Source organism: Camponotus floridanus, unplaced genomic scaffold (genome assembly GCF_003227725.1).
Source record: "Camponotus floridanus strain SB8 unplaced genomic scaffold, Cflo_v7.5 scaffold12, whole genome shotgun sequence".
Taxonomy (NCBI): Eukaryota; Metazoa; Arthropoda; class Insecta; order Hymenoptera; family Formicidae; genus Camponotus; species Camponotus floridanus.
Genome location: NW_020229237.1, coordinates 844,696 through 869,096, shown reverse-complemented (window position 1 = coordinate 869,096; position 24,401 = coordinate 844,696). Strand labels below are relative to the sequence as shown.

The 24,401-nt window shown below is 34.6% G+C and overlaps 1 protein-coding gene across 5 annotated transcripts in view; it reads right to left on the bottom strand.

The window, feature by feature from the left end:
- Window positions 1–7,908: 7,908 nt before the first annotated feature.
- Window positions 7,909–24,401, bottom strand: part of LOC105258941 (sodium/potassium/calcium exchanger Nckx30C) — a 54,985-nt gene continuing 38,492 nt past the window's right edge. For all 5 annotated transcript variants that reach the window (XM_011270533.3, XM_011270535.3, XM_011270534.3 and 2 more), the window contains 4 exons: window positions 22,253–22,524; window positions 17,944–18,079; window positions 14,026–14,278; window positions 7,909–9,448 (listed from right to left, as the gene is read on the bottom strand). In XM_011270533.3, coding sequence (XP_011268835.1) covers window positions 9,208–9,448; window positions 14,026–14,278; window positions 17,944–18,079; window positions 22,253–22,524 — 902 coding nt within the window. In that variant the 3' untranslated portion in view covers window positions 7,909–9,207. The remainder of the gene's footprint in view (window positions 9,449–14,025; window positions 14,279–17,943; window positions 18,080–22,252; window positions 22,525–24,401) is intronic.

Below are 24,401 nucleotides of genomic sequence, written 5' to 3'. Positions count from 1 at the left end.
CGTAACGTTAGCGTTTCTTCCAACAATCGGTTTTTAACTGACTATTTAATATGCAATTAATATATAGTGTGAAAACTTGTGTCTCGAAGAGTATTCTAAATAAATGCCTACGTTAATTCGAATTGTTGTAATAACGCAGCTTCTCTTCTTCGTCATCTTTTAAGTACTTTCTATTGCATGATATAACATTGAAATCCAGGTAAAGAGTGACGTAGGCGAAGGTGTACCCTCGTAAGAATCGGATTTAATCACGCAATAAGTATTTCTACCGTTTTCGAGGCTGTTTAGTCGCACTTTTTCTAGAGGAGCCACGCCGAGAAGATACACAGTCTCCCTCGGATAATTAGCGTGTAAGTAGAATTTTTTCACCACAAGACTTCGCAGGAACGCGTTGCCAAATGGCAAAAGTGGAGAAATGAGCGGTTAGCATTGTAAAGAGAGTAGTGCAAATCCGCGACAAGCCATATATGCCGTACTTTATTAAAGAGCATCAAAGAGCCCGCAGATAGCGCAATTTTCATCACGAACAAGTACGAGTGAGTTTAAACAGACACCATCTCATTACGGCTTTGTCCCGTTTTAACGCATCGGTGACGACAGTTTATGCGTGTGAAAAAATTTCAGTTGTCAATAATGTCGTTCTTTTTATTTTAACTCGGAATAAATCATGCGTTATCGTGAAATTTTAACATCTGTCTCAATTGTCAGATTATTTCACAGGCATCACAAACGTAAAATAAATGCGGAGAAAAATTTATGTATAAATATATTGTTACAACGTAAAATAAATGTATAAATATATTGTTGCAAACGTAAAATAAATGCGGAGAAAAATTTATGTATAAATATATTGTTGCAATTGTGTTGTTCAAATACTTTATATAAATTACAACTTAAATTCGAAAAATTATTATCACACGATACTCGATCGTTGCCTAAAAGTAAATTAGAATCTGTAATTAATTAAGTCTTTAAATAAAAACTTGATTTTTAAAAATTGTCCGCGATACGTTAAACGGATTGCATCCTTCTTCCTCTCATATCTCCATTGTCAAAATTGATATTGCGAATTCTTATCGTAACAATTTGCATTAATAATGTATTCGTATGAATAAAAGTCCGTCAATAAGTTCCGTCACCGTTGTGGCTTTTCTCGCGACGAAAGCAAAAAAAGAAAGGGAATTAAATTGCGAAAAGATCGGGAGGGAAGCGTCGCGATTGGCGAGTAATTTGACTTAATTGTATATAACATTAAGTATGTATACAGAATACGCGCATTTTTATTACATCCCTCTCGCTCTGTCACATTTGGACTCGCGCGTATATTTTAATACGTAGCGCCTCAAACGATCCTGCAACTGACCGGAAGAAATTTTTCGTCGTTAAAAGATTTCCTCTTTCTGCTTGTGTTTTTTTGCTTTTTTCGCATAACATGTAACATGAGAAATCGTAGTTTACTCGTTAAAGACATCCCTACACAACATGGCTACGATAATGCGTAATGGATATGTGCGCAAGTGCGTGTGACGAGGCTGACGGTAAGAGACGAAAGGCTGCGAGGGTGGAGGAAGAGGAGAAAGAGGAAGAGGCCAGGGATCGCGAGGGTGGAGATGAAGTGTACGCACGTGCGCACATAGGCACACGTTTAAGGTATATGTATAGATTCTGTATATACTCAATCATTGATTTTCGTTAAGTAACTAGCTTCTTCGAGTATGTATATATATACACATAGATATATGTATATATACAGAACATATATATGTGAATATATATATATTTGCAATTAGGTAATAAGTAGTATATGCATTCAAAACGGAATTCGCACGAGTTTATTCTCTCTCTCTCTCTCTCTTTTCTCTCTTCCTTTCGCACTCTCAAGCGATCTCTCGAACTGTCACTCTCGCACACATTTTACACGCATCCCTCGAACAGGCTACAACTAGAGTGCCCTACCTATGCTACGGCGCTATGGTAGACAACAACAAGTAATATCATTATCCTAAAACTTCTGATCTTTATCATTTTCGCTTGTTCTACTTTCGTATCCGCGTATATATGCCGTAAAAATGTTGTATATAATAATATTAATATTGTTATATATTCTCTTCGTTCTTTTATTGCACACGCGGTGTCGTGCCCGTTGGCGCCAGCGCCGTAAGTCGGTCCGACTGATCCGCGCCCTTTCCCTCCTCCCCCTCCGCCCTCCGGACGCGGAAATCGTTGATCATTAAGGCGACGATCATTAGCGATGATCCTCCTAGGAGTGCTCCGCTCGTCATCCTACCATCCATATCTCGGGCGTCAAGTTCGTCATCTGACGCACGAGCGGCGAAGCGGCCTGAACTCCCGACGCTGACCCTACGGCTTCTCCTCAACATCAGCGTGTTTCTTTTTTTTTTTTTTAAGGGTGTCTTTTTTTGTCCATCATGACTTTTTTTTTATGTTTGCGATTAGTTCCGTTATACGTCAAACTCTCGGTTACGCGATCTCTAATTTTAAGCTGAGATTCGTCCCGCGCGAACTTTCGAACGTGGTCGTTGATGCACCTTCATCTTCGGTCTCTCTCCCTTGCCTCCGTTCGGGAAAATTGTCTCAGCGCACTTGCAGTCGCAAAGTGATGAAGTGAATTTTAACGTCATCTCGGGCGAAAAGTGATTTCGTCCGAACGCAACTCTCGTCACACGCGTAAAACGACCATCATGCCTCGGCCCCGATCCAAGTAACGCGTCGAAGACGTATCTTATGAACATCGAGAAACAAAATTTTTACCGTAATAAAAACGTCCAACTCGGAATCGTCGACGTAAACGTATATAACGCTAGGTATTTTACATATTTATATGTGTGTGTGTTGCGTATTTATATATTTATATATGTATATGTATATTTATTTTATATATATATATATATTTATATTTCTTCTCGCTTCGCTCTTCGTTTTTCTAGCACTCTGTGGTGACCTAATTAATCTCGTAAGTCGTGATTTTTTACAACTACGCGTCGTATCCCGTAAATCTACTACTGCGGCGATGGACGGGGGTACAACCCTATATATATATATATATGTATATATATATGTATATATATATATATATATATATATATATATATATATATATGCGGCGTTTTAAGAGATGACAATAATGAAATATATATCAAAAGAAAAGCCCGAGAGAAACGCGAGGTATACTCTCCCGAATTTACGTCACGTCCAACACGCTGATCGCCCAGAATCGCGAAAAATTGCATCTCTCGCCGTTCTTCCCCGATTCACGCGATTCGATGATCGACGATCCAGCGTTTATGTCGAGACTCGTACGTTATAATACATATTTATATATAATCTGGTAATTATAGAAATTTTATAACGCGCTCGTATAACCTCATCTAATTATCTTACGACTTAAATTACTCACTAATAATACTACCAAGTAATCTCAGTTATCGTATAATCAACATTTTTCTCTTTGATATGTGCGTTCGCGCTTTGTCAATGCCAAGAAAATATTCGAAGCGTTCGATCTTGTTGGATCGTTCACAGCGTGCGTATTGTGTCCCTTTTTTATTCCGCTATATCCCGCGTTATTTTATATCCACGAGTATCGTAACTATTATATATCATGTCATTCGGCTGAAAGAACAGTGACGTTCTTATTATACACGATCGATTCGATGCGGAGAACAAATTTGTGTCACTCGGCCCTTTTAACGACTCGCCGAAATTTGAGGGATCGTTTTTGATCCTCGTCGCGTGCCCGGCTTTAATCTATCGACCTCTTGTCACGATGTAAAAATTCCTCTACGGTTCTCGAAAGCTACGTTAAAAAGTATGAAATCAACTAAACTCTTAACGTCGCTTAAAGTCTAGTTCGGAGCGTTTTTGCGAGCGCGCGACGGGTTCCGTATCCGTATAAAAGATAACAGCTATCGTCAACTCTAAACGGTACAACGTATTGTGCATTCACATCAAAATATAAAAGGACCTAACGGATCACATATATATGTATAACAATAATTTCTTCATCCTTTCCCACGCGAATAAAAGTCTCGAAAGCCACTTTTGGAAAAATGAAGCGTTTGTAAAAAAATAGAATTGTATATTTCAAAAGGATTTTACGAGAGAGACGCGCGTCCTTATAAATTAAGAAGCATCTGATATTATTCTGTTTCGGATTGAATGCACCAACTAGTAAAAACTTGTTTTCGTTCTCCTTTTCCTTCACGTAAATTTATCCCTTGTGTAGGGTTGCCATCGATGCATTGCATTTTAGTCTTGACAAATTTGCCGGACAAACCGAAACAATTTTCATCTTTCGAAAACACACTCCGTCTCGTCGCGTTCATCTCTCGAACGTAAATTTACACATGTATGTGTGCATGTATGTGCGTGCATATGTGCATTGAAATCAATTTTATTTTCTTCGATTTAATTTAATTCTCTTCTTCTCTCTCTCTTGTTCGTTATTTTCCAACTCTACAAATAAATAAATGTGCCTGCGTACGTGCATTTTGACAATTTGATAACGCAAAAATCGAATCAAACGATTTTTATGTACTAAAATATAGCACATATATTTTATACACAACGATAAATATATATATATGTGTGTATGTAAGTGTATATAACTATAACTATACATATATAATTCGAGTCACTAAAAAGTATCCAAGTGAGTGGCATGTCTTGTACTGAAACCTCTTCGTATCATTATTTTGGAAGGGGAAATATATCATGAGACAAACTATTTCCTTGCATACGTTTATAACCCGGCAGATCACGGAAAGTATTAATCTCTCAAGTCGACATTGGAAACCAAAACTGGCCATCTCTCTTCGCCAATGTCGATGATGTTTGTCCTATGGTATATTACAAAGCATAAATTACGCGAGTACCGCTGCGCTTTGAGCCCTCCGGCACGACCTTCGACTTATCACGCGATTCACTGCTAATCCGCTTTCGTTGTTTCGCTCACGACTGACAGACTAATCCTTTTCGTGTCCCGCACACCACAGCGCAAAATGCCTCGCTACTATTCTCCACTTTTCTCCCGCAGCTCGTACACATTTCCCCATTTATGTTCGACGTCACGAAGGAACCTAGCTTTGTTTTCCACTGGTGATCGCTGCTAAATCCGAGGGGCAGTTTGCCGCTAGCTGTCACGTCCGTATCGAGCGATTTTGATTACATCTTTTCCTTATGCCGAGCAAAAGTTCATCCGCTCACGCGCCTCAGAGATTTTCATTTCAGAAATCTGATCTTGTGTTTCAAAGTTTGCCTACACGATTTAAGAATAATGCTTTATCTTTTTTCCACTTATAATCTTTTCAATTTCAGATATAATTTACTCATTGGGTAGAAACCTGATGTAAGACTGAAACTACTTATAATTAAAGTCTCGTGGATAAAAGTCTCAAAACGGTTATATCGACAAATAAAATTTCATAAAAAGGAAGAGAGTTTAGAATTAATTGGCAGTATTGCCATGCAGGCGAAATCCTTTTTCTCAACGTAATGCTGAAAACTCTGTCGCAAAAAGGAGCATCGCTATCTCAATTAATGATCGACACCTTGAAGGGAGGTCATACTGTTGCCAAAATTGCTGCCATTCATTACTAGCATCGTAATTATAATTTTGCCTATATTCCGAGTACCCGCAAACATTTGCACAATTTCTTTTTCGCAAGCTCATATCATTGTAGTTCAACTATTCTTCATCGTTCAAATAATCGGTTACGTTTCACGTTGAAAAAAATTGATACAACAGATTGCAACAAAATTTCGTCGCGGTCTTAATATGTTTTGGTACTCTTGCTTTCGTTCTTGTTATTACAGATCTTGACATTATTAGTCCTGGACATTAATATTCCGGATCACCGGTCAACTTTAGCCGCTCTTTCTAGGCATAACAGTGTGGCTCACGACGCTTTTCGTCGCGTGAGAAATCAAAGTAGCAGCACGGAATAATTTTATAGAATAATCGAGCGCGCGAATCGGATTGCACACGTTGCTACGGTTTAGGCAGATCAGAGAGACAGGTGGACATAGCGTCGGAAGGCTAAACGTAAAATAACTCATACGGCGCGATGCGGAGCGTAAGCTGCGAGAGACCGTCCTCCACGTATTCAATATCAAGATCATATAGAAAAAAAATATTGTTATATGCGAATATAATATACTTGTGTACATATAATATATTCTGCATATAATGCGTTTCGCGTCGCGCCGAATTTTCTTCATAGTACGTACGAGTTTGATAATCTAAAATTCGACTTATCAATTAACGTTGACAGTATTTTTTTTATATAATTATGGTCTCTTTCTTATCTCTTTGCGCCACGGATCGATTTTTGCGTCAGCTGTGGGCTTAATAAAAAGCTAGGCCGCTTTTAGGCGTTCAGGCTAGAGTATCACTTCTCTGTTTACATCTCTCAACGTGATAGGTATAATAACATTTTCCTCTCATCTCGTACGTTAATCTAATCGATATCACATTATAACTATTATCTCTATGTCCTTAAAACGTATCCTTTACAAACGCTCTTTACAACACGGGTTCTATAACTTGAAACTTAAAAATCGTTCATTCTGTCACGCTTTAACCCTATACATATTCCTATATTTCTTCTCCTTTATCATTCTCTCTCTTTCTCTCTTTCTCTCTCTCTCTCTCTATCTTTCCCAATCTCACACACATGTATACTTCCGTGAATTCGTTCATTCTGTTACCCGTTTGTCTTTACTGTGTGTACACGTACAATAACCATAGTAAGTTAATATTTTCTAACGATACCTTTTAGTAATAGTGCGTCGTAATGTAATGTCGAAAACTTGAAAGAATTTAGCGAAAAGAAGAGTTGCTCAGAGATTATCAAGCGATGGGATATCACGGAAAATGCAACGACTCTTGCTCGTTTCTTTTCACGAATGTATCATAATAGTGCGTTATCTGCATGTTCCGTAATTTAACGCATATCGTCTTGATACTTTTCTCTATGAAGAGAAAATGTCGCACGAGAATTCGTGCGTAAAGTGCATCAACAAGCGATACAAGTGGTCTTGATTGATTATAAGAATCCTCATGCGATGTATCAATTTGAATATGCGATTTGCAAGAATTTTCTCTATGCACTTGGGAAGGTCTGCTTTCGCATGTCGCTTATAGATTATAGTTACGAGATTAATGATAGTAATTATATTTAAGAGGAAAAAAACACGCTCGGAATCGGATCTAAATGTCTTACGCGAACGAGACGTATTGCATTATCCGAATGGATTCACTTAATGCTGATCAGTAATAAATAAATTGCTACGATTTTAGCGATTTTCCGTGATAGTACTTATAATACATTTTCTAGAAACAATGTTTTGTTTTTTCTAAATTAAATTAAACATTTGAAATGAATTAAATGAATATTTTCTATCTTATAAAATTAATGCTATGCATCGATGAACACATTTTTTTGATACTGTTTGAGAACCAACTCTCTTTGTTCCCTGAACTTGTTCCTAACGATTTAACAAAATGAAAACCAAATGAAATATAATAAACAAAGGCAAGATCAATTGATTGCTAATCAACGTATCGCATTTTTATCGCTATTCTATCTTATTCACGTATCAACAGCAACATCCGTTCCGATCGTATACTGAAAATCCGGTGCGACGGTCGATCGTTTCGTTTAATTGTAAGACATGTATTTACCAGTGTCTGAATTATATCGTTTAATAAATCAATATTTGGATATTTTTAATGATATCTTTTCAACACATTTTACGAATATAAAGGAAACATTTTATATTAATTGATCAAACACAATTTTATTTTAATTAAAATATTGTGATAAAATAATTAATATAATGTATTAGAACATTTATTATAAACGTAGAAAGAAATGAAATATTTTTTGCACATTTTGTAATTCTTTGATGTAAAAGCTCACATAATATATATGTTATAATATAGCATTGTTATTAGTAAAATAAAAAGAGAGACACTGTAAATGAAGTGTAATATATGTATACATTCGAGATTCATGAGCATACATCATTTCGTCGTCGAAACGAAACGTCGAACAGCACACCGCATCGAGTTGAAATTTCGTGAGCATAACAGATTAAAGTTATATCGACCTATTTCTACGATTAGAGGTAAAGAGAATTCTACTTTAGAGGAAATCGGCGAGCGGTCAGATCACTTGCTCTCTCTCTAAGGATAACGTTATATATAATATATTCGGACACGTGAGCGTGCCAAGGAGTCAAACGAGAAAAAGTTGTCTATACCGACGAAATAACTTTGCATTTTATATAAATTTGATATTATTACTATCGATTGTACAAGTATATCCGAAAAAACGCATAAAAAAGGTTTCGTAAATGCACGAATCAAGTGACATCTAATGCGATATGCACATTCATGATTAGAATTGGAAAGCTTTTGATCAAGAATTGCTATGTAAGATATAATTTTTTTGTAAACTTTCGTTGCAAAAGTCTAGTCAGTGAATTAATGGATATTGTACAATTAATTGGTCTCGCGCACGTACCGCTTATCAAACAACAAGAGAACGAGAAAGAAGAAGAAGAAGAATGAAAGAAAGAAGAATATGACCAGAGAGACTCGAATTATACGTGTTAAAGAATTCTCCTACGAATTATATAAAATTATGCTAGTTTGGTCCTTGGCACGATCGGCTAACGCGCTCGCCATGCCTAAATAATAAAAGTAGCGCACTCGAGCAAAGTGGTACGCTCGATTAATCCTTAACAAGACGAGTATTTCGTTTCAGGTATTTCAAGATTTATACAATATGTACACCTCTCGCGCGACTATAAGAACAAAACGCCTCTGCGTGATACACAAAATTGCTGTGACCTGATGATCGGTGACAGTGCCGTGTGCATGTATGTGTGTTTACGTGTATATATGTACGTGTGTGGACGTTTGTGTATATGTGTGTTCATGGGTGCTGCTCTATTGCCGTTCGATCATTAAGTTTCCTTCACGCGCACGCGGGAAGGTAATGACTGGGTTTGCGCGGTTCTCTCCTCGGTTAGCACCGCGGGGAAGAGTTCTCTCGTCGGCCGAGACTCGCCGACGACGATGACGATGATGATGACGAGACTCGTAAGTGTGCGTCCGTTCGCAGACGTGTCGCCTTTCTTTCCGGAGGAGGTTCTAATACCTCTGCTGCACCGGCTGTCCTACACCGGACAGACCAACCATTCGTACTCGAACATCAGCGAGACGGCGACGAAGACAAAGTAGAGGATGAACATCGTGAAACCGAGTCCCTTGTTCATTTTCCATCTGAAGCAGGCGATGCTCATGATCACGAAGAGCAGCATGCAGAAGAGTATCGCTATGCTGCACACCATGCCCACCGAGTTCACCTCCACGGGTTTCCCGTAGATCAAACCATACAGGAGCCACGGAACCGGAAGCCTGCGGGCAGAACCAAAGCGCAAATCGAGCCTATATTCATTGCCCGACGATCATCGTCCCTCGAGAGAGGTATACAGATAGAATTAAAAATTTCTACGCTCCAATTTTTTCTTTTTCTCTGATTATTGTATTTCTTTTTTTAATTATCTTTTCTCTAATTAAAAAAATAAAATGTATTGTACCTTTCAAATGTCAATATTCTAAGAAAAAGAGATGTAAGTACTAGTTGCAACAACGTGAAGAATTATGTGAAATTAACATTTTAGTTTAGTGAAGGTTAATTATGATCGACAACTTTTTAATTAAATGTTTGCTTATTCGTCATATTGAGTTTACCAGCTAGTAACTTCTAAAAAGTCTTGAAATTATATAAATATTTCTTTATAGCTCTGAAATATATTAATTATTTTGTAGGATGCTTAAATGTTGTCAACCTGTCAAAAATTACCACTACGTATATGTATATTTTAATCGTTTATTTTATTTAACATTTATTTAATTATTTATTTAATAACATTTATTTGATTATATAAAAAACTGCATATATTCGTTATGATATTACGTCATCACACAAATTGCGAAACGTGGCACGTGCTTTCGATAAAATTTTCCAAATATATGTTTGCATCGTTTGTATTACGAATTCTATTAGATTTTTTACAGCTTTGTGATTACCAATGTGGAATCATCCGGCAGCATCGATCGGGTACAAACGTGTGCGTGTGTGGGGGTTGCGTTTTCTTTAAAGCATATCTCTTTAAATATATATATATTTGACGTACATTATCTATAATTCATATTCGTCTATAACAATATTGTCGACGTTTCTTGGATATATATATCGTTTGACGTGCAGTCGTATTCGCCCCCGCACAAATATGGAGAAGTATTTTTCTCCACTTTCCTTTCAAGCTCTCTGCCAGTTGGCAATCGTTCGACGAATGCATGGTTATGATTGATCGCCGATGAAAAGGATCTGATGTTTCGTCGAGACGAACAATTGCCAAGAGAAAGAGAGCTATGGAGGGATGTGCGATCAATTTCGAAAGATTGGATCTTATAGCCGTGAGGACAAAGTGGAAGACGATAATGAATTCTTATCAGTGACAGCCACAAGTTGCTATACAAACTTTGCTTTTCGTTAAAGATTGCACGAGAAATATTACGCGCAAAAATCACATAGACTAAGAGTGTTAAAATTGCAAGATAATTTTGTTTCATTTAATTTTTGTTAATGTCGAAAATGAAAAATTCTTCTTTTTACTTTTAATTTTTCGTTTACTGTTAATACTTTACAGATCTACAATAGATCTGTAATAAGTGAATTTGAGTGTAAGCAGGTATAAGGAGCTTAAATATTTAAGTGCGAGCTCAGAAATTAAAAATTGATAAATTTTTGTTGCTTTGAAGCTCATCATGTAGTTCGGATACCGCGCTCTTTATAAGTATTTATTTTTATTAAATAAATAAAACTTCACTATTTAACGGCGTAAAAAATGAAATTGTTTCATGTAGAGATTTTCGAAATTTATCTGCAGAAAATGAGACATTTGGAATATTATTTGCGACATTTGCGCCGACAATATAACAATGCCAAAGGATGAATAGCGAATGCGATTATAGTGAAATAGTAAGAATATATCGACGGGTTTGATTTGACTACCAATTCCATACGCCTCTTCTAACTCTGTTTAATCATCGGCAAAATTCTGATTCATATTGCATGCGCAAACGTATGTTACGAGAGAGAGAATATATGTGTGGGTATGTATGTATAAAATATATATATATATATATATATATATATATATATATATATATAATTAGTACCTATACTAAAATGTACATAGGAGTACGTATACACAGGAGTACTATACATATGTATATATACACATTGTATATATACATAGTATACAATTAAGTACATTGTATTTGCACGTACACACGTGCGAGGGAGTTCAATAATTCCGATATTGCACGATTCGTCTATTGAACTCTACTGTGCCATTGATATCTTACGAACCATGATCGTTTCTGCTGTCTATCAATTTCCGTTCTTTAAAGATCTCACCTATTGTTTAAGTAATATCGAGAAAAATTTCTGCAATGGTTGATGATATCAGCTGATGCAAAAATTATGAATTAATATTGCATCTTGCAGGAATAAATGTGAGTTTATAAATTTTTTGAAATAGGAGAATTTCTTTCTGAAGTATATTATGTTTAATTTTTTTCATATTTCTCTGAGTAAAGAATAAAAATAATATTGTAATTAAAAGGAAAGAGAGGAAAACAAGTGCCACGTTAACGTTAGATATTTTTTTAATAATGAATAATAACAATGACAAAGCTCTAAAGTATCTTGACAAAAGTTTTAATGCAACAGAATCTATTATATTTCTATAAAAGATATTAAAATTTTAGGTATTAAAGTTAGTTATATAATTAATATATAATTTTAGTTATTTCTATCAACATATGTTGTGGAGTATTTAAATATTAAATCAAATATCGAATAAAATATTGAATATATTAAAATATTCAAAATTCCATTAAAATATTTAATCCCATTAAAATATTTAAAAATATTCAATATCCTATACGATATTTGATTTTATTTAATTATTTCATAACATGTTGACAGATAACAACTAATTATATATTTATAATGATTGAATCATAGACATATTAAATATATGTACATATCTTCAAAATAATGTATGTTTAAATATAAGCTTAAATACTGCTCTATTCAACATTGCATCATATAATTATGACAACTATTGATTATGCATATTCTTTACACAATATTATTATTATATTAATAACAATAGCACAGTTTCTTTCTGTGGTAATAACGTCTGCAGACTATTATAATAAGCGCTCCATGAAATGACAATAAATGGAAAATGATGAAAGACGTTAATCGCGTATTTCATTAATAATTTTCATTAGCTGGGAGTTTAGATATATTATAAAATTTAAAAGGGAGGATTAAGAGAAAAGAAGAAAAAAAATATTATCCTTTATTAAATTAGAGACCTAGATATTTGCAGTCCACGTTTTGATATTATTTTGTCGCAAAATGTTATCCTGATATATTGTTTTTCTCATTTCGTTCGAACGATTAGTGTTACCGAAATTTGAGATTGATATTCTTTTCCGAAGCTTTTCGGTCTCTTTGGCACACGGCCCTTTTCGGTTAATCGATCCTTCAATATAGTGCGACGTAAATGGGTCTCGGATTCAAAAACAGGAAAAGCAGTAGATGCTTTCAGGAGTGTATTAAATTTCTTCGTTTCTTGCGACACATTTTAGTATCTATGCTATTTTGCTTTTTATCGACAAGAAAATTTTTGAAAAATTATTGCGTATAATATTTTACGTATAAATACTCGCAGGACATTGTTTTTTTATTGAATAAATTAAAAAGAATATTTTGTGTAGTTTTAAAACTACAAGTTTTTCCCGATTAATGTTAAACAATTGTAAAATTAGTTGATTAAACAAATAATAATATTAATTTAATGATACAAATTTATTGACATTAATTAAATGGCAAATTTATAATACTTAAATTAATGACACTGGCAATCTCGGAATAACAAAATAATATAAAAAAGTTTTGCTTCTTTTTAATTTGTTTTCTCTCTTATTATTCATACCATACCATTCACTTTGTCATAATTTTCTCTCACGCCAAATGTTAATAAAAGACGTGTCGAGAATGCTTATCTTTCAACATCCTTTTGACATTTGTATCTCTATCGTTCAGTTTATGTATGCTAATTTATATTCTAAATTTTTTATTTTTTTATTTTTCTCTTTCTCTCTTTTTCTCTTCCAAGTTCGAGTTAATTCTAGTGGAAAATCAATATGACATTTTCTATACAATTCTCTTTCGAAAGATTTTCTCATCATTATCTTATCTTCTCATCTAATCTGTATATATTTATCGAATCTAGCAATATCTATCGTACATAGAGTATATCGTAAAGTTTTATTTACGTGCGGAATCAATGAAAAATACACGTTGTTGCGACTTTTCTAAAGTAGAAGGACTTTCTGCCAAACGATTTTCGCTTTCATGAATACGTATTTTTTAATAATACATATATTTTACTCTTATATAACATGTATATATTATTTTAATAAAATATTTCTCAGAATGATATTGTATTTTCATATTTTAAGAGTAATTTTTAGTTTTATAAAATTTGTCGAGCAATTAAGATATTTCTTTAATGGTTTCATCAAAAAATATTTTAATAATTACAACATTTATATAAACAATGATACATACACGAATAAAACAAAGTAAAAAGCGTAGTAAATTGAGAAATAAAATATTGTAAAATATTCACGCAATTTACTAAATGCGATAAAACAAAACAATATAAATGTAACAAGAATGAAATAATATCGATATTAGTAGATATCACTGGACGTCAAATTATGGAATTTTGTAAAATTGAAATTTTGGAATTTTTTGAAACAAAATGCTGTATACTTTCATACGTAATATATTACAGGACGACGCTACATTGACGAGATGTCTAAAAGATTTTGATGCTCACCCAACGGTCACGTCGAAGATGTTGCTGCCGACAGAACTCGAGACGGCCATATCGCCGTATCCCTTCCGCGCCACGATTACGCTCGTGATAAGATCCGGTATGCTGGTGCCGGCTGCGAGGAACGTCAGGCCCATCACTTCCGGCGGTATGGCTACTGTGTCGCCGGCGACATTCGCCCACCAGACCATCAGGTACGAGTACGCCGCGATCCAGAAGATCGAGCCGATGAAAGTTATCGGGAAAAACTTTTTTCCTGAAATTAAGCGGATGAATGGCATCTGTGACCTATCCCAGGTTTATATAAACTACACTGAGAAAAATCGCTTGATTGTACCAACAAGACGTATCTTAGAGAAGGCATTTTGATTAAACTAAACAGAATTTCTAGTTATCACGATAAGACCTGATTTTTTATAACTAGAACGATTAATAGTCTTTATAAGGATTTAATTAATATTTTCTATTTGAATCTATAAAACTTGTTATATTAAACATGGACACAGTGATGCCATTTTTTTTGTAAATTTAGTATTATTATTAACAGACATACTGGTTGAATCTACCAGATTTCTAATTAATGTAATCAGATTTTTTCTCAGTGTATAACTAAAATTTATAATTATAATATATAATTAATTTCGTTAACAGCGCTAAAAAGATATACCGGTATATAACGTTGATATACCGGACATTACGACGTAATCTTTTCCGTATCAAAATCAAGTCGGAAAAGACAGGATAGTTGCTGCGACGATGCGGGATGTTCTTTCACTCAATTATGCAGTCAGCCATGTGGCGCCAGCGATCTAGTCGCATCACTTGGTTTCCCGTTTCCACTAACGGGAGTAGTTTAAGTATGTTAAATGTGCTTGGTCGATTACCATTTCGATATCGTTGGCTAATTGATGTACGGGATCTGATGAATATAGTTCATTTCGAGTATAAAAATAATAAATCAGAATAGAGAATATATAATTATGGATATACAGATAATTGGCAGTTGAATATATATATCGTTAATAGAATAAAATTTAAGGAAAGCTATCAAAATTACAGAGATGTCATCAATTAATTAATCTAATGATTTAATGATGACGTAACTTTGTAGTTAATTGTGAATTAAATTAATTATTCATTTACAATCGTCAATATATTATTGTCTAAAAAGACAAACTTATGCCATTATTGGAAGAGTCCTTAGTAAATAGCATTTTTTCTTAGCAATGTAACAGCGGACAAAGTCGTTCTTTGCTAATAAAAATCACAAATTTTCAGATATCAGTGATGTATTTAACTATAACGATGAGAGTGAAGCTCGAGATATCTAATCTCGTAATTTAATAATAATCGAATCTCGGGGGTTTAATTTGAGAACGTTGGAACAGAGAATTTTGCTTCGAGAGGTTATTTATTGTTAATAGAACTCAATATATATTATATCATTATATAAATAATTTCGCTCTAGAAACAACGAATTCTTTGGCATTGGTTCACAAAACTAATTTATTTTCATGATTATGATTATATCCAATCTCTAAAGCGGAATGAGATTACAAAATGAAAATTTTCACTACTAAATTATTTTCCATATTAGCTTTTAACTTAAATAAATGAAAATACGCAATGAAATAATTACGCGATAATTAATTTGCTTAATTTAAGCGAGATTAATTATTCGGACAGTTAATTATTTGAAAAACGAGAAAAGAATAGCATCATAATTTTTTTTTAGTTTGATATAAAAAATAATCGCACCTATATTTTAGCAGAGGATACATTTGTTAACTTTTTAATTGATTTTAAGTCTTTTTTAACATATATATATATATATATATATATATTCTCTTTTTTTAAAGAAAGAAATCTATCAATATACATAAGAAAGAACTTTGCATATCTTGGTTTATATAAATGATATAAATTATATAAATTTATTTTTCATAAAAATATTGACAAATAAATAAAGCTATGTATAATTTGATGGCGATCTTTGATTCGTTTTGCGATACGTACAATCTCGCATTAATTGATTGCGGTAACGTTCATATTAATAGATCAGTAATCAAAGACCCATGATTGCTGAAATTCAAAGGACATATCGGAATTTTAGTTGACAATAGAATGAGTATGTACATATCTATGTATCCATGTGCAACAATCAGTCGTCGATGTGAAATTAACGTGTCAATATCTTTCGTCGCGGGTATTGTGCAGTATCGCAATAGAGGCGTGTTATTAGGCCGAGATAATGTAGGAGGCGTGTGATAAATGGTGGCTGCGAGATGCTTTGAATAATAGCAACGCGCGAATGGCGATCACGTTGATCTTAACATTTATTATTAAATTGGAACGGGAGCACGTACCAAATGCAATAGAGATTCACTCGACCTCGCGATTCCGATAAGCGGCCGAATAGTATCACCATATAACGTCTTCCGCGTGATAATCCACGATTATCGTTCCATGTTCTTATCGTGGGAATCCGAAAAAAAAACTTGATCCTTATTTTTCCGCCGCGCTAATCTTCGCGACAAGGTACTGTTACTTATTACACGACGAGAATACATGAAATATAAATTTATACGGCGAATTAGGGATAAATGCCATTTAATTAATCTCTTGTGTTATGGCTGAAAGACGAGTTTCATCTCGGCGAAATCGATGGCTCGGAATCCCAAATTCCCGGAGTTGAGCTAATATTACCTCGGGGGTCAATATATATACCGGGCGGGCAAAACATGGCGCGATGTTTGCGCTGATTGATAGGATTTAATCTGATCTCGGCGTTTTTAGCGAGTTAAAAAAAACACATACCTTCACAACGGTCTAGAGTTTTGGCCGTAATTAATGGCGCATTCGAAACACACGCTTCTCTACATCTTTTTCCCTTCCTCGGATAATATTTCTGACGAACGATAAATCGTCGTCCATGCGCTTCTATCAGCATGACGATCAAATATAATAATTAATGCATAATCAAATATAAAATTTAATTATTACTCGAAAATTCTTACATCCTATCGATTCTTATCTCTTGTAAGAGATATACTATATATTTATTATAGTTGGAGCAATTTATTGTAATCGAGAGAACAGATATTCTCATTTATTTGTCATTGCAGAAACCAAATAATTTGAATAATAAGGTAGAGTGAAATTGAAAGAGAAATTATTTTGACATATTCTTACATCTTAACATTATTGTCGAATATTTAAGATAAGGTATAAGAAAGATACAAAATATGAAGCTCATAAATGAAGCTCATAAATGTATTTATCGATTAGAGATACTTTTGGAGAATTAAATTTTCGTGTTCTTGAGGATTTCTATATTCGTTTCATAAATATCCTAATTGACTTTTCAGGAAGAAGGGACAGTCTCGCAATGGGCGCAAGATATGCAAATGAAACTGCTTAATCGCTCTTGCGCTTTACAAAGGATCTGCTTTTGTCTTTGCTCCAGTTTTCATCTGCTCCTCTATTCAGAACCGATTATTCGTCGGTATGGAGGAATCTAATATCGCTTGAACAGTCAACAGCGAATAAAAATATTAAAAGAAAAGGCTATCGAGAATTAGTAATGGCGCAAATATCCATCTATCATATCAATCAAACATAAACGATTGCAATAGATTTTCGCTTAATTTTTAAATCACAAATTTATAATAATTATAATAATTTTTAAATCACAAATCTATTCTATAATAATTACTCTTATTTAATTCTATAAAATATTAAAAATTATATCTTCTTTTTTATACATGTTGCGTTTTATACGTTATGCATAAGCTTTTTTAATCATTCAAACTGAGAAAGATAACATTGCAAAATAAGAGCGAGATTTATCACGAACGAAAAATAATTTGTTATATTATTCGTTCGTATTCATACAAGTATAAAAAGGTGGTTACTGATTACCTCTAGGTGTTCTCGTATCTGGTAACGTTAACCAAAGAGGAAATAAGATTGGCGCGACCAAGATGTAAGTCAGCCTTTTCCTCGGGCTGCTGGGCCAGCCCATATCCAAGGCCTCTGGAGGTTCATCCTCTTCGCCCTATGAATAAACATATCGAAGAGTTAAATTCTCCTTAAGTCGCATTTTCGCTTTAATCAAAGATATCTAAAACGTTAAATTAAACGTTAAATTTATTTATTTGCCATTTAAATGGCAATGTTTCGCCGCTCTCGAGGAATGCGAAAGTAACATTTATTCGCATTATCGAGGAATGCCGCAAAGCTCAAGAATCCTTTTAAAAACCACGAATTGTTGTAGCAAAGGCACAAAGTGTCTTTCCGTTATTCAGACTCGAGCAAACCGCATTACAATGCCATCTCGAATGCTTGTATAAACTATCGTTGTTTTCAGTCACGCCGTCATTCAAGAATGAGAATAAACCTAATTTCAGACTAATCCTCGTTTTGAATGTCTAAGCATTAGCAGGGATTATTATTAAAGGACAGTACTTGCCCAAAAGAAGAGTATTATCGCTCGAGTTAACGTGCAAGATCAAGACCAATGATTATATATAATTTTAACATAAATAAATTATATTATTTTATTGTATTTTTCGGAAATATAAAATTACAAAAAATGAAAATTAAACAAGCTTCGTCTAGTTCGATTAATATCGTCATGAGCCATTTATCTAGAATCTAATTACTTCGCTGTAAGCGGGCCTTAACGAGGCCGCTGGACCGAAACATTATATGAACGTTCCCCGGGTGCGTCTTTCGTCCGAAAATCCGGAAAATCGGACGGTTGGTGACTTCGCTGCGTTTATTCGTGAAGCGCGCGCGCGGGTTTACAACGTGCAGCGGACGGGTGGGATGCAGCATTGACCCAGATTCTCCGATGCATTCAAAATGAAAAGGTCCTCTCTCCGCTCATTTAGGACAAAGCCGCCTGAGACTACTTGCTGTCCATCCGGGCGTCGCGATACCAGCCAGCGCCGGCTAATATCCTCGAGAGAGCTTCAGATTAGTCGATTTCCGATTTATATTTCCGCAGAGTAACTTTCCAAATTACAGCGACGATTATGTATCCTGCTCGGGAAATTGTTTCGTCATTTCTTTGCGTCATTGTAACTGCGATCGACTGCAAGAACGAGAATTCTTTTGTGACAATAGCGATTGTTGCGATCTTTTTTTATGATTAAACGTTAAATTCTCGAGTCTTTTTTACTCACATTATGCTAGTTAGAAGTTGCATTGTTATCGCAAGCTATTTCTTTTTCGATTTTAAAACAAATTTCGTGAAAAAAAATGCTTTTCTCCACAAATTTTACACGTTTATTGTTATATTTGACGACATTTACAATTAAAAAATTAATTATCGTTAATATGAAAGAATTAATTATCGTTAATATGAGAAAAATTAATTATCGTTAATATGAAAACTATTCTTGTCTTATTTCTCTCTTAAAACTTTAAACTTGTAATAATGAAAAGAAGTATTTACGTGATCGTATAGTTCATGCTTCTCTTTTATGTCACGATTAAATAACGTTATAAAATTTTACCGTTATAAAAAATAACGTTAAAATAGAATAGTATATTGGCTGCGACATTTCGCAGAATATCGCAGCTGATTCAATCAGATTTGCCCAAGCTGATCTTAGTCGAAGGATCGTAAAAGACGAAAGGCGATAAAATTCGATATGGAGAACGTGCTACGCTTATACGCGATGTATTTTTTAAGTGAGTACTTCGGTGTTCTTCTTGTTGGACATGATAAATGTTAATATAGCGATAAAATCTCGAATGTTTGGCGCAAGAAAATGACACGACGCAACGTATCGATTAAAACTAAAAGTCATGCACATTATGGCAATTTATTGCGATCGATCGATCTGTTTTGTCGTCACTTCTCGAGACATTCCCTTTTAATTGGAATCACGATCAGTTATCTGTACTTCATTATGCACTTTGTCGAAAATTTGTTCCATGATTAAAAGTCGATCTAGCATCCCTAATGGAATGTTTAAGCGAACTTAAACAGAATTTTGATAATACACGTACATCACTTTCGAATCTTCCGGAGGCGTTAAAAGACACGAAGGGAGAGATGAATCACGATAAAATAGTTTGTCGAAGTTGGAGATCAGCGCGATGAGAAATGATGTGATTTCGAATATGTTTCTATCATACCATCGTTTTATCGAAAAGAATAATTAATTATTTATCTTTGTCATGCGTCGTACAGAGTTCTCGAGGTAGAGTTTTGTCTGATATCATCCGATAAACAGCCAGAAAGTTTAGATGGGTGATAATATTCGTTGCATTTTCTCATTTCTTATTACGTATATACTATCGATCGCGTTCGCCAGTCATTTTTACCCCCAGGAGAAGCGTCGCATTCGACATAGATAAAAAGTTATCGATTTTTTTGCTCTTTAGTTTTTTTTTTTCCTTCTGACGACAATCGTGCACGCGCCTACGCTGCAAGGTCCGATTGGATTCCCCGTCGAGATACCGCGACGTTGACGTGCCTCTGTTTTCACATATTTCACCCCTTAACGCGGTCGAGTTCGACACGGACAAAATAACCTTGGATGAACTTTTAAAGTTCGAAGCCGACAAATATCGAGCGTTCCTCTGATTTATAACCGTCAAGTTCGAGGCGGGGTCGGCTTGCCGCGCGGGTGAAAATTGCGGTTGTCCCGATAAGACTTAATGGATGAACAGACCATGCCGATTTATACTCGTGCACGTTTAAAGCTGCAAACGTAGTTCGATTATCGCCGCTGTTACGTGGTGAGACATTTACGAGGACGACATTTGATCAGTTAAATAACAATGTTGCCATTGGTAAACTCTCTTTCGACAGTGATATAATTATTGACGTGTCGCTTAAAAAATATGTAGAAGCGAGTATTTTATAATATGTAACACAAAATTAAGTGTACTTATATACATATACATAAATCTTTATCGTGTTTTGAAATATTACTTTGAGACACGAATCTTCGTTTTTTAGTCTAAATTATATTCTATTTATATAGCTTTTTCTCGTTCGGCAAATAATAAAAAAATGTTAACATTTTTGCGATAAAATTATATAAGAGAGAGAAAAAGAAAAATCGTGATTTTATATTAATACAGATGTCTCTCTAATTGAGAGAGCTCCAAAATATGTGGAGCGGAATGTTACATTCAGAATGACGTTCAACATACAAGTTAAAAAGGATTACTTTGCGTGATTCGTAGTATTGCGAGAATTAAACTGCCTATTCTAATTCAGGATATCCAAGTCGTGATAGAAGCAAACATTTCACAATGGAAAGTAGAGCATTACGATATCGAACTAACGTGCCCTTTACAAAGCACGTTCTGATATACGCGACAGTACCATTTCGTAAGAAAAGTTGCACTAATTTCAAAATTAGCCTATTGTACTTAATTATCGAGTTTTGAAAGTTTCTTTCTCTTGGAATATTTTTACACGCGGAAAATAACGGATATTCGAAAGGATCTCGTTTAAACGAAAAACATGACGCCACGATCAACTCAAACATTTTGTTAAGAAAAGTGGAACGACAAATTCCAATCAACGTATTCTCAGCCTCTTTGTTTAACGATGAGAGAGCACGAGAAACGACGAAACTATTTCAATCTCTCGGAACAGAATACACCGCATAACGAATTGGATCCTTATGCTAGAATGCTATTCCTTCGTTAATTAAGAGAAATAAATTTTGTACGACAAAAGGGATTACGTATAACTTCCGAGGACATCGATAGATTTTATTAAACGTCATGAATGTCATGAAGACTTCGTAAGAACTTTCACTACTTTCTTTCGTTACCCCCTTCTCTAAAATTTGTAAAAGTTGTTATATATTCGAGGATTTCAAAAAAAGATACTTCTTTAAATTGAATCAATGAAAATGTCATTGATTAAAGCGGACAAAATTTCATTAGAGCCGTGAATATTTCATTAAAAATACTCACTTTGCTCCTTCATCTTATGTTTCACTGAATGTACCACTAAGATTTCATTGAAGAATCAGCCACTACGATTAATTGATTCTTATCAGCAAGATTTCACTGTTTGAAATACTATACTAATCAAAACCACTGCTTATCAATAATGTACAATCGGAAAAATCGTTATACATTTTTTTATGAAACAGACGCTGCATTTTTTTTGAAACGATAACACCTGAAATTAATCAATAGACTCCGATCGGACTCTCGGCGTACGGAATCTCTTGTATTCGACAATTACCGATTCGAGGCCAGCGTCGAGACCGGCGGCGATACCGCCGTTAGGAAGTTCCTGAATGCCAGCGGTAGTGCCGGCGGTGGTAGTCGTAGTCGTGGTAGTGGTGGTGGTTCCTTGCGAGCCCTGCTGCAGCTGCAGCGTCGTCTCCTTCGAGGGAGCGCCGGAATAATGGGCGGCGGTCGACGTCGCGGCGCCGTTGTGCGGCCTGGTGGCATCCAGCAGCACCTTCAGCGACGCTATCGCGTGCAGCTGCGTCGCTTTCTCGTCCACCTTGCCTGAACAGCACCAGAGATGCAGGTTAATGAGACAGAATAGGGGCACGAAACGTTAATTTCTTTATTATGCGATCATCCCGTAGTCAAATTTATCAGCAAAAACGTAGGCGTCGCTCCGCGATGCAAATGCATATTTCTGCAAAATTTTGTAGATACGTTGAATAATTCGTTAAGCATAATTATTTAAAATTTGTCTTCTTTTCGAAGAGGACGAACGCAATGTCCATATTGCGTTGTCTATCAAAAGCATATCGTTATGTAGTTTGCTCTTGATCATGAAAAATGGAATATGCGAAAATTTGCATGTTTTGTGAAAAAATAGGATTTCACGCACTTAAATCACTTTATCGTTATCAAAAAATTATTAAAAGAGTTAATAAATGCATACGTAGAAATAACTTTTATTTAAATTTTATAATATTAAATTTTATTAATATTATTCGTATATGTTTGGCGTTGAAGAAATTCCTGAATAATTGATAAAAAGTGTAGGTAGATATTTCACGTAGGTAGCGAAAATTGTATTTAACTGTGCTAATTACAACGTTAGCATGTCCGAATTATTTTGTGTTGGAAATTGAGTTAGCCTTGCTGCTATATGCATTAGCGTACATTATAACGGAGCAGACTCGTTGCATTCGAGCAAATTTCGCTGCGCTTGCAAATTCCACGCTTCGTCGAGTTTCCGATTGCGATCAGGAAATACGGAAATGTCCTCGTAGTTCTCGCTCGCTTTTGTTCTTGTTTTATGCTAGATCGAGCACGCGAGACGTTTATACGAAATGTCGATGTGCGTGCGACGAGTATCGAACTTATTCTTTATTCGCATCGTCGATTCCTACGGTGCCGGAAAATACTGGCGTAAACCAGCGAGATTGAAAACACAACCCCGAGATAATCGCAAGATACGTCAAGGTTCATGCAGCTACGTTCTACCTTACTTTTACCCTACAAACTTACTTTTCTACGATCTTCAACTTTAAGAATAAACACAGTTTATTAATTTACTTGGAAAAGCCGTTCGATCTAAATCTATTGGCAATCCATCAAAGTTCTTTTCGCGTTCTTATAAATATTATTAATTATTATAAATATTATTATCCTACTTACTTATACAACGCAAATATAAGTGTTGGTTTTCTTATGATGTAGAGAATTCGAATAGACAACAAGAAATTTAATCTGCTTGTTCAGTAAGATTTTGCAAGATGGGAAACTACGCAATTAGTGCATTGCATTGAACTTTGGGATCTAGACAATATTATATAATGTGTATGTGTATTCAAACATACTGTTTATACAAGTAGTTAAGAGAGTAAAAAAAGTTAGTATGTAGAAAAGAGGAATTTTTTTTATTCAATTCAATCAAATATATACTATTCTTTTCATTTAGGACTGCGTAGTTCCATCTATTTTATTTCAAAATGAAAATTGAATTATTGAGCATAGTTAAGAATTAATGTGTGTTATGTATACGCTGTCAAATAAAATGTTTATTGAATAAAGTTAGTTAATGATGTGTGTGTATAAAGTAATTGTGCGTATTGCACGCTGCGTAAATCATTCATAATCTCTAATCTTCTAAAGTGATGTGCATGCAGCAGAGCATAGAAATGCATTCGATGAAAGAGAAAAGTATATTGGCAAAGTTGCAAAATTCAAACTTAAAAGATTAAGTAAGATGAATGCAAAATTATAGCTTTCATGCATTCATTTTCATACAAGAGCTTTTCATAAAAGATATAATCTTATTAGATAAACTTTTAACCTATTCAGACACCTGAATTTTTCTGGTTAGGTAATGTAAAAAATTATTGAATTAATTTTTATTGATGCTAAGGATTTTTTTATGATTTATAACTGTTAGGAATTTCCAA